The sequence below is a fragment of the Corythoichthys intestinalis genome, chromosome 20 (genome assembly GCF_030265065.1).
Source record: "Corythoichthys intestinalis isolate RoL2023-P3 chromosome 20, ASM3026506v1, whole genome shotgun sequence".
Classification (NCBI taxonomy): Eukaryota; Metazoa; Chordata; class Actinopteri; order Syngnathiformes; family Syngnathidae; genus Corythoichthys; species Corythoichthys intestinalis.
In genome coordinates this window covers 518792-529223 of record NC_080414.1, presented here as the reverse complement: position 1 = coordinate 529223, position 10432 = coordinate 518792, and the positions used below count along the sequence as shown (strand labels likewise).

General features: G+C 43.5%; 2 protein-coding genes and 1 long non-coding RNA gene across 4 annotated transcripts; all 3 read left to right on the top strand.

The window, feature by feature from the left end:
* The first annotated feature begins 979 nt into the window (after window positions 1-979).
* Window positions 980-2925, top strand: LOC130908582 (uncharacterized). The gene is made up of 3 exons (XR_009061621.1): window positions 980-1096; window positions 1982-2179; window positions 2829-2925. It is a non-coding gene; the product is annotated as an uncharacterized LOC130908582 (long non-coding RNA).
* Window positions 2926-3091: 166 nt separating this feature from the next.
* Window positions 3092-6629, top strand: LOC130909014 (eukaryotic translation initiation factor 5A-1-like). The gene is made up of 5 exons (XM_057825057.1): window positions 3092-3215; window positions 4578-4765; window positions 4955-5059; window positions 5297-5428; window positions 5487-6629. Exons 2-5 carry the CDS (start codon window positions 4598-4600, stop codon window positions 5550-5552), a joined length of 471 nt encoding a protein of 156 aa, XP_057681040.1. The 5' UTR covers window positions 3092-3215; window positions 4578-4597; the 3' UTR covers window positions 5553-6629.
* Window positions 6630-7074: 445 nt separating this feature from the next.
* On the top strand, window positions 7075-8665 carry rpl22l1 (ribosomal protein L22-like 1). 2 transcript variants are annotated; one of them, XM_057825058.1, is made up of 4 exons: window positions 7075-7239; window positions 8036-8149; window positions 8270-8391; window positions 8448-8664. In XM_057825058.1, exons 1-4 carry the CDS (start codon window positions 7231-7233, stop codon window positions 8590-8592), a joined length of 390 nt encoding a protein of 129 aa, XP_057681041.1. In that variant the 5' UTR covers window positions 7075-7230; the 3' UTR covers window positions 8593-8664. The 2 variants fall into 2 exon arrangements, with proteins under 2 accessions (XP_057681041.1, XP_057681042.1); XM_057825059.1 differs by lacking the exon at window positions 7075-7239 and adding an exon at window positions 7302-7466 and having other exon boundaries at window positions 8448-8665.
* Window positions 8666-10432: the final 1767 nt, after the last annotated feature.

The window sequence follows — 10432 nt, the reverse complement described above, 5'->3', positions numbered from 1 at the left end:
TAAAGATAAAAGTAACATTAAGAAAAATAAGTACAAATGACATATTATGGAGAGTGAAATGGAATATATTTTGAAGAACGCGCAAGCATTGACTTATTTAAATCATAAGGAAATGAATAAGTAGCCTAACATAAATGAACAAATATAAGTCCAAAGTGCACATTGACAGCTAAGAATGTTCTGAACCTCCCTATCACATCAAATAAAACTAAATATGATAAGTAAGCCTCCTCAACTCTTTCGTTTTGATCCATTTTATCTTGCATTGCCCTTTTTTTTGGTCGCATCAATTCAACCTTTTTTTTTTTTTTTTGCTGTTCCAGAAAACGTGCACATTTGATCAGAGCTAACTAGCTCTGCTGATCACATGTCCGTATGTCAGCCAATTGAATGGATAAATGAGTCCAGGCGTTTTGCTTTACTGCATGCATTCACACATTGACGTGACTCATCATCTTCAGACTCAGATAACTGCAGCAGCTGGGGAAATCTCCATGCCATCCGTGGAATAAAATAATGAATATCGGTGGAAACGGATTACGCTATACAAGCACTTTATTATGCTCGTTGTCAACACTTGTGTATGCTAACCTGATGTCGGTAAATTGTTTTCTTCCTGGAGATGAAATGCATGTGGCAGCTTAGCATTTAAAAAATTATTATTATTTTTTTTACATAGCGTGTTGACAGTTGCCGTCATATTTTCGGAATCAAAGCACCGTGTACCAGAACAGCATTCTGGCCCGGAATCTTATACCGGAACTGCGTTCCTGACCGTTCTGGCCCACTTTCACCCCTGGACTTACATTTACCCCTTTTTCACTTGCTAAATGTGCCGCTCCATTTGTTTTCCTCAAACGCACGATTGATTGGCTGATGACTTGACCACCCATTCCGCCACACGCACACTCTCACAGTACACACAGTTCAGAATTACGTCGCATGTCGACATGCCCTCCTCCGCTCGCTACGAAGAGGAGGGAGATACTGTATCAGAAGTTTTTTTTTCAGCCAGCGACCACTGGAAGTAATACAGTTGACATTACCATTACGGTCAACTGTGTGAACTTGTTAACCTGAATAGGAAGCTGCTTAGGTACAGTAGAAGTGTCCACCTGTACGTGTTTTCCACATGTTAACGATAATTAAACTGTAAGAAATATAGTAAACTCTGCTCACCTTTAAGAAATGTAGTGAACCAAGGTTTACAGTACACCCTTCTCCACAGTTTTTATTTTTATTTTACTTATGTGGTCTTAAAGTAGCCCAATCGAGCTTTCATTTTTTGTTGAGTTTGGCTGTGCTTGTGGACAAAAGCAGTATTGTTAATCCTGTGAAGGAAGGCTTCAGTTTTATTTATTTTTGTTATTCCATGACAAAGAACTTTTTTTGTTGTATTTAATTTATTTAGAAAGACAATTTTCAGTGGTACTAAGAATTTTTTTTATTTTGTTTTCACACTTGAGATGATTAACAAGTTTGTATTTCTTGTGTATGTTAATGTATTCAAATATTGCAATTTAAATTTGCTAAAATAATCCAGACATTTATTCTAGAAGTTCTCAAAATGTGTCGAATGGTGTATCACCTGAACAATACATATGCACTGCAAGAACCCACTTGTTTTCAGTGTAAATCTACTAGAAATAAGGGAAATTATGTGCCAGTGCTTCAAGTAAATTTGACTCGGATTTCTTGAAATAAAAATTGCACAGACTTATTTGAAACAAAAAGTTTGTATATTTAATCTTAAAACTTTTCAAAATTTTTCTTAATTCAAGAATAGATATTGTCCTAAACAAATGAAGATAGCATGAACGAAATAAAACTTGCAGTTTGAAACGTAACATGCAAATAATTAGTCAATTTTTTTGTTCTTTTATCCCAGACAATAGTTACAGGTGGTTTAAATAGCTGACATGTTTTGGCAAACACTTCCGCCTTCATCATCCATCATGAAGGAATCTGACTTTCTATCCAGACCACCGGAATCGAGCCAGCCGAGTCGCCGGACCCACGCTGGCGCAGCTCCAACGACCCGGGCCGGCGAGACTCCGACAGTCCAGCCAGAAGGCCAAACTCCGCGCGTTCATTCAGGTCAACAGCGATGAAAACAGCAAGGCGAAACAGAAACACTCAGGAGGGGAGGCAACGTCACCCTATCACACGTCAACAAAAGGTTCCCGAGAAAAATGACAACACTTCATGTCAAGTATTTAAACCATCTATAGCTATTGTCTGGGATAAAAGAAAAATTCGACACATATATTTGTGTAGACAAAATGAACTCAATACAACTGTTAAATGCAAACCTTTTACTCATGCGCTACTACAGGCTGAGGACAAATTCCTAACCTATAGAAGGCTGCCCTCTACTGGCTTGCTACTATCTATAATTCCGTAATTAATGAATCAGCCCCAGTGTAAAATAATAAAGAATCGGGCTCCGAGGAGACGGAGATAATGGCCCTTGTTACATAGCTACAAAATTTTAAGACAATGGGTTTCATGTATGAGCTTGGAAAAATGAATTGTATTCATGCAGCGACACCTTTACATGCCGCTAGAGGGAGCCCGTACATTGTGGGGTACTCACAATTCCTGTACATTTTGGATCGGTTCCTGTTCATTTCCAGATCGCTCCCTGTTTTATAGTCACTTTTTATTGATTTCAGGGCATTTCCAGGTCACTTTCTGTTGATTTTGGGGCACTTTTGGATGATTTTGAGGCATTGCTTCATGTTCATTTTGGGATTTAAAAAAAAAAAAAAAATTTTAACTTTGGTCAAAAAAATATGGTCTAATGGAGATTTTTTTTTTTTTTGCAGGTCCAAGTTGAAAATCATCAGGTGTGAATGGGAACTTTTTTGTGGGAATTGAATATGCCTTTTGAAATGTATGGGGATGTTATGTTCAATGTTGGCGGCAGAATGAAGCATTTTTGCCAAGAACTGGCTGACAACTTTTGGTGTTTATTTGAATTTGACCCCCCCAAAAAATAGCATTTTTTGTTCATTTAAAATGTTTTTGCAATCGGAAATGAATAGGGCGTTTTTGTTGATGTCGAAATCATGAACGACGCGGGTTGCCACGTCGGTGAGCAACCTGGCATCCCGACGTGGGCACATAAAGCCCCCCTCCCTTTCGCGCCCGTCGACGGATGCTGCAGTAAGTTGGCCGCGCGTGCGCACTTTCGCTCCTCTTTTCCTAGGAAGGTAAGTGTGGCATGGCGCGTGTTTGCGCCTCGGGGGGAAAAGAAGGCAAATAACGGTCCCGGGCGCAAGTGGAGGCGGCCGCGGAGAGTTCCGAAAATGCTGTTCGCGCTCGCGGCGGGCCGGTCCGACGCCCGCCTCGGTCGGCATTCGTGCGATCTTAGCGGCGTCGAACGGTGGCGGCGAGCTCAATGGGAGCCGAGCTGCAACGAGGCCTTCGGTCGGCAGAAGTCGCTTGTCATCGTCGCGGCTAACGGCCACGCTTCCGTCTCGTAACTCGCCGGCGTCGGCCTCCGTCCCGGCACCCGAACGACGTCTCGGCCGTCGGACGCCTTGTAAATTCGGCGCACTTTTCGTCGGGCGGGCCGTCGTCTTTAGAAGGGCGACTTAATTGAATGGACGGCTAAGGCGGCTAGCCGCACTTAGCATGGCGTCGCTAACTCGCATAACGGGACTCTAGCTCCTCGCGTCGTTTGCATTTTCCCCCACATTGATTCCCGCACTTGGCTTATTTCCACGGAGCGCAGCCGAGACAACCGCCCGCGGCGCCGGAACACGTTCGGGAAATGCTTCTGCGTCAAATAAACTAGCTGTAATGCCTCGAAAACGAAACAAATTCGGAATCATGGATTTAAAAGAAAAAAACACAGGCCGGCTAACACTATAGTTAGCACATGCTAACGGAACGTGTTGGCATCCGATTTAGACATCCGATTTGGCATCAAATGGTGTCAATTTTTTCATTCGCGAATTAATTTTTGAGGCTAACCCGTTGTTCACGTAGAGCATTAACTTAAAGATAACATTTTTTAAAAAGTGTAACGAGCGAGCAGCCTCGTGCTGACGCCAGCGCCTCGTCAGCTCGTCCACGTTTCACTGTCACCAAAAAGACTTTTGGACACTTTTGTCCTCTCTAGGACGCTTGAGTCAAAGCTCGACATTAATGTCGACGTCACCTTCCGGCGTCGATGGATTTATTATTTTTTCCCCCCCCACCTCAATTTTGCTACAGCTCCAATCCGCTAATTTTGTTCAATCATGCTGACACGTATGTCTAAAGTGGAAGTAAAACAGCTGACAAGCTCAGGTGATTTAGTCACAATTTGAGTTTTCATGTCTAAAGTAGGCGAACGATCCATTTTACTCAAAATTTTTCAAAAGCTCCCTAATTTCTAGTCAAAGGCCATATTTTCAAAGTTGATGGTAAATGAATATTAACATGATTTAATACTCGGTCGATTGGCTGCCATAGACGTAACTCTAAATTGAATAGCAGTTGAGGAGTTTTTAAACAATGATGAATGTTGGGGTTTCCAATGGAGCGCTGTTGTGGTTTGTGACCATTTTTTTGGGGTTTGTCGGTAGCAGCCCAGAAGCTTTGCAGCATGTCAGATCCTGAGCTGGAGTTCGGGGCCGTCGAGTCCGGCGCCTCGGCCACGTACCCCATGCAGTGTTCGTCCCTGCGCAAGAATGGCTTCGTGGTGCTCAAGGGCCGCCCCTGCAAGATTGTGGAGATGTCCACCTCCAAGACGGGCAAGCACGGCCACGCCAAGGTGAGGCAAGCGCGCAAGTCGACCATTTTCACACTCCACAAATCCTTTCATGAGCTGTAAATATTGTCTTTTTAATGTTTACAGGGAGTGCTGTAATTTTAAAAAGTGGGGTGGAAACTGTAAATATTCTAAATTGTGGTGTTCTCCATGAGAAAATATGTTGAAGCTTTTTTTTCTTTTTTCGCTTAGGTCAACCTTACTGGCATTGACATTTTCACCCAGAAGAAGTATGAAGACATGTGCCCCTCCACCCACAACATGGATGTCCCCTCCATCAAGAGGATAGACTATCAGGTAACGTTAATACAATTCGCACCTGTCCGTGTAGTTTCAGAATGACACAAATATTTCACAATTTCTGCACGGGTGTGGTTTTATTTTCAATCGTACTTGGGGGAATTGGTGCGAAAACCGACACCGCAAAATGTTGAGAACAAGGCACCGCTCGTTTAAAGGAGGCGCCGTTCGCTCGGCGCCGGGACCACATGCACGGCAAATTGCAAAGCGTTGACGGAAACATTTTCTTGGCAGTTGGTCAACATCAACGAGAACTTCATGTCCCTGATGGCCGACAACGGCGACGTCCGGGAGGACCTGCGCGTTCCCGATAACGAAGTGGGCAAGGAAATCGAGAGCAAGTTCGAGGCGGGCGACGAATTTATGGTGAGTGCGGCGCCGGCGTTCGCGTCGCTTCCGTCGACGCTAACGGCTGTCCCGGCAGGTGACGGTGATGTCCGCCATGGGGGAGGAGTGCGCCGTGGCCACCAAGGTCCTGACCAACAAATAAGGAGAAGGACTTTGCAGCCCCGGCAACGAGCGCCGCCCGCAACCAGCCTCTTTGCATTCTCATTGGTTCTTCTGTCACCAAAGCGTCGCCGACGGCTCCTTCCTCCCATTTTCGCTTATGCTCGATCGCCGGGAAAATTTTGAGGCACGTTTTGGCCACTTTCTAGAAAACCATCACATCCGCTTAGTTTTGCCTTCACAGTATTGCTCACGTTCCTGAATGTTGAAATAGCAACAGCGGGATTCAGCGTTTTTTTTTTTTCCTCTTTTTGTTTGGGGGGGCTATTTTCATTTGAAATCTTGACCTCCGTAGAGTAGATCCGCTCGCGTCGCACCCGTCCTCCGGTGGCGGCGAGCTCTCGGGTCGCTTAAGCTCCACCCCCCAAAACGGGAAGTCCCCCCCCACACACACCTCCCCTACATTTAAAGCACGCGCGAGCGTTCGTACCGACTTCCCTTCCTCCCTCCGAACGAACGGCCTGCCGGGGCGCACTCGCGGGCAGTCTGTCATCGGGTCGTCCTTCGGCCCAATACTAAATAAACGAGTGCTTTTTTTTTTTTTTCTCCCCTCTCCTTCTTTGTATTAGCCAAGAGGTGCGAGTGGAATGCAGTGTGAGCTTCAGACACGTGGGAGGCGCTTTGCAGTGAGCTTTCTGTTTGAGGAACTCAAATTGGGTTGGGGAGGGTGGCGGCCGCAAACTTTTTGTTCACTCGAGGCCTTTGTCACCTGACTGGAGATGGCTGAAAATAAAAATGTTGAAACAAAAACACCAGCTCCAAATATGTCTGCTTCTGTCACTCTCGCCTGTCAGTGTTCTCCCTTTGTTTTACATTTTGCTTTGGGGTAAACATTTTCACATGTCGGGAGCCAATCGGTTGGTGCAATTTCTGCACTCTCCATTTGAAATGTATATCTTTGAGTAGAACTTTTTTTTTATCAAACATATTCTATGAGCGATTACAAAGTAGTTGTATCACTACAAACAAAACTGCACAAGTAAAACTAGTCTCAAACAACGGCCTTCTTGAGTTTTTTAATACTAGAACACTGCAGCTGAAATAAAAAATGTAAACAAGATGGTAAACGGGTCGAGTTTTCTGTTGTCCTACACAAATTTTCCCAATAGGAAATGACCTTTTATAGCGGTTTCAAAGTTGGCTTCAATTACCCTGAAAAAAAATTTGTATTGTTGCAGTTAACTATTATTTCATCACCATGACTTGAGAGGTTTTATGAGTCATTTTATTGCGAACGCCGCCTTGGAAAATCACGCTCGTCCAAAACATACCGGGAAACAAACTGCCGTGGAACGTTGTGACTCATTTATCAAAAGTGAGTCGCTAAGTCCGCGTTTGTTGAACTATTCGATTCATACATGTATGAATCAATGCTAGCGAGGAGATGAATAATTCGCAGGCGCGCACGCTATCAGTTTTTTTTTTTTTTTTTTTTTTTTTTTAATTGACCTTTGGCGAGCGCGTCAGATACAAGCAACCTTACCTTTTAGGGTTTCAAAAGTTTTTGAACCACTTGACAAAATATTGACGCTAGGGTAATAAAACAAGCAATTCATTTTAAAGGTTTATTTTGGTTACGTTGAGCATATTCGGAATGGCCTGAAGGCCGCTCCGCTGTCACGTCACTTCCTTAGCTTTCTTTCCGGTTCCTTTGCTCCAAAATGGCACCGGTAAGTACTCCTTGCTCCTCTATATTGAACTTAATTCTCGTCTTTTTACTCATTTTTACACGTGAATACACGACATCATTTTGCTCATTGCTGGATATAAAGCGGCGTGTTCATTTTGTGGCGACTATAGCTCCTTGAAAGGTGCTAGCTAGGCTAACAGCGCTAGCTAGCCGACACGTGTCTTTTATGGAGGCCCACCTACGATTTCGGCAGTGGCAATAAACATGGTAAATGAAATTTAAGTAAACGTAGTTGATCTTTTCACGTTTCGTATTTAAGTGACAATACTTCGGTGTTCTAACAGCATATCCTTTTGATGGAACGGTTCAAATGCGCATGCGCTGTAGGTTCTATCATGCGCGTTATTTAATATTTACCGTAATGTATCTTTATTTTAAACAACCATTTGATAGCTATGTTTGTATTTTAATATAGGTCATGTATATGACATAAATGCTCCATAAGTCAGCATTTTAATAAATAAAGGTGGCACCAAATGCAGCCTAATGTATGCCACACAGTTAGTGTACAATTGTATTATAAAGCAACATTTAACCCTTACTTGCACGAGTACTTATTGTATCATTGTTTTTTGTTTTAGTTTGTGATGAAATTCACGTAGGACAGGGGTCTCAAACCTGAGTTAAGCTAATGATAAATTTGGAATAATGTGGAAAAGCGCTTTATTAGCCCGCTACTGTGACAAAGTAGCTACGCTGAATCCGTCTGGAGAAGTTCTGCAGTCGTGCGTGGAGCCATTCCAATGAATGACATACGGGATGTTGTGACGCGACAGATCCGTCAGAAGAAGCAGTTCGTCGGCAAGAAGAGCAAAAAGGGGCCCGGCTGGAAGTTCAGTCTGGACCTGACCCACCCCGTCGAGGACGGCATCCTGGACTCGGCCAATTTTGTAAGCGGAATCCCCTCCGTCCGACGAGTCTGCTCGGCCGGCGGCTAACCGGGCTCCTGGCGGCGCCCCGCCCGTACTAGGGTTCTCTTCCCTAGTGTGTCACTGTGCTGTGTCCAATAGGAAAGCTTCCTGAAAGAGCGCATCAAGGTGAACGGCAAGACCGGAAACCTCGGCGGCGTCGTGTCGGTCGGCCGCGTCAAGAACAAAATCAACATCGCGTCTGACAAGCAGTTCTCCAAAAGGTGAGGAAAAGCGCCTCCGCCGCCACCGTTTCCTTACTGAACGCTACGTCCCGCAGGTATTTAAAGTACCTGACCAAGAAGTACCTGAAGAAGAACAACCTGCGCGATTGGCTGAGAGTGGTCGCCTCCGACAAGGAGACGTACGAGTTGCGTTACTTCCAGATTAGCCAGGATGATGAAGACTCAGAAGCAGAAGACTAGAATGTTCGTTTTGCGAGAGTCTATAACGTAACAATAAACTTGGCCTCATTAAAAAAAAAAATATTGTTGTATTTAAATTTTGGAGCTTTCTCATCCAAACCTATTTACAAATCAAACATGACGCCGTTTTGGGAGATGGATTTGACATCTTCATGAATAATTTGGCTTTTATTCATTCCAAGTTGATTTTTGCTCCGATTAGACATCAGTCACTGTCAATGGCAACCAGTTTTGGCACTGAAATGTACGTTTAAAAGGCAAGGCAAGGCACATTTATTTATATAGCACAATTCAACACAAGGCAATTCAAAGTGCTTTACGAGCCGTCATGAAGATCATAAAAATCACATTTAAATCAATACAACCTAAAAACCAGGACAATCAAAATAGTAAATAATACATAAAAATCGCATTTCATCACAAATAGAATAAAAAACTACTAAATAATTATTGAAATCAGCAATGGAGATAAGCACAAGAGGAAAGCAAGTAGATTGAGATATATAGACAGTTATGGATATGCAGTGCTAAACAAAAGCATTTTTAGCCCAGATTTAAAGGAGCTAACTTCAGACGTTCAGGTAACTTGTTCCAGAGGTGAGGAGCATAATAACTAAAAGCTGCCTCACCCTGCTTGGTTCTTGTTCTTGGAACATGCAGGAGTCCGGTTCCAGACGACCTTAGGGCTCTAGATGTCTCATAGGAATCTAACAAATCAAGCATGTATTTTGGTCCAAGGCCATTAAGTGTTTTGTAGTATTTTATAGTCTGTCCTTAAAAGAGGATATTTTGGCATTTTCTTCACCTCATTGGCTGTCATTGCTGCCCATAGACGTCCAATCCATTTGAAGTGGGAGCTTTAGCAACGAATGAATGAATGTCCGTCCTCCCTCTTCAAATGGTTTGGACGTCTACTAGTGATCAACTCGTATAACAGCCGTCGGATGTCTATCGTCCTCAATGGCACCTTAAGAGTTGAACCACCAAATACCTCCACTGTTTGTGGTTACAATTGAACCAGGTTTGATTCTCCCTTGCACTTACAAACCCTTTACCATTTATGTTAACAAATGCGGCCGTGTGGGTGACTCGAGCCCTGGTCATCTGAACCGCATGTCAAGTCTTATGCCATTTGCCATGAAATATGGGAAACAAACAGTTGGGTGCGCAATCGTTACTGGATGCAATAGCTCAAAATGACCACGAGATGGCAGCATTTTCATATATGTCTATAGATTAGCATGATTTACCGTTTACTAGACATATCCAGTGAGTCACACACACCTCAACATCAAGGAACAAGACATAATGACGCAGTGTAGTTTGTCACTTTTATTTGTGAAAGCACAAGATGAATCATGTACTATCGTTCACATTGATGAACTTCAGGGTGACACAGCACATGGGAAATAAAGGCAAGTTGAACCACAAGTCTGTCGTTCAGTAAACACAATCACAAAGGGGACTTAAACGTCAGGCCAGCCCACCGGGAAGTGTTCCGATCCTCATTATTAGTCACTCCGGGTCTCATGTGGACCATGAAATGCTTGAGAGCACCAGCAAGATGGTGAGTGGCGGTTCAATTTGCCCCACTAAAGACGTTATTGTACAACAGAGCCCCCACCAGGTGTACCATATCCTTCTCCGCTTGGAAAACGGAAAAAAAAAAAAAAAAAAAACACACACACACACTGCTGGGATGCCTGTATTTACTAAGCTACTACCTAAGCATTTATCTTTTAATTCTATTGCTGAAACTGTGTTCAGGGTCATTAACATGTTTTGCCCATCATGCATGCATGCATACATCCATGCACACATACATAACTACATACATACA

Excerpts from the sequence above, each read along its gene's own strand:
- LOC130909014 (XM_057825057.1), top strand. The coding sequence starts at position 4,598 with ATGTCAGATCCTGAGCTGGAGTTCGGGGCCGTCGAGTCCGGCGCCTCG. Across the intron at positions 4,766-4,954 it reads GCAAGCACGGCCACGCCAAG|GTCAACCTTACTGGCATTGA; the intron begins GTGAGGCAAGCG and ends TTTTTCGCTTAG. Across the intron at positions 5,429-5,486 it reads AGGCGGGCGACGAATTTATG|GTGACGGTGATGTCCGCCAT; the intron begins GTGAGTGCGGCG and ends CTGTCCCGGCAG.
- rpl22l1 (XM_057825058.1), top strand. Across the intron at positions 8,150-8,269 it reads TCCTGGACTCGGCCAATTTT|GAAAGCTTCCTGAAAGAGCG; the intron begins GTAAGCGGAATC and ends TGTGTCCAATAG. Across the intron at positions 8,392-8,447 it reads GACAAGCAGTTCTCCAAAAG|GTATTTAAAGTACCTGACCA; the intron begins GTGAGGAAAAGC and ends TACGTCCCGCAG.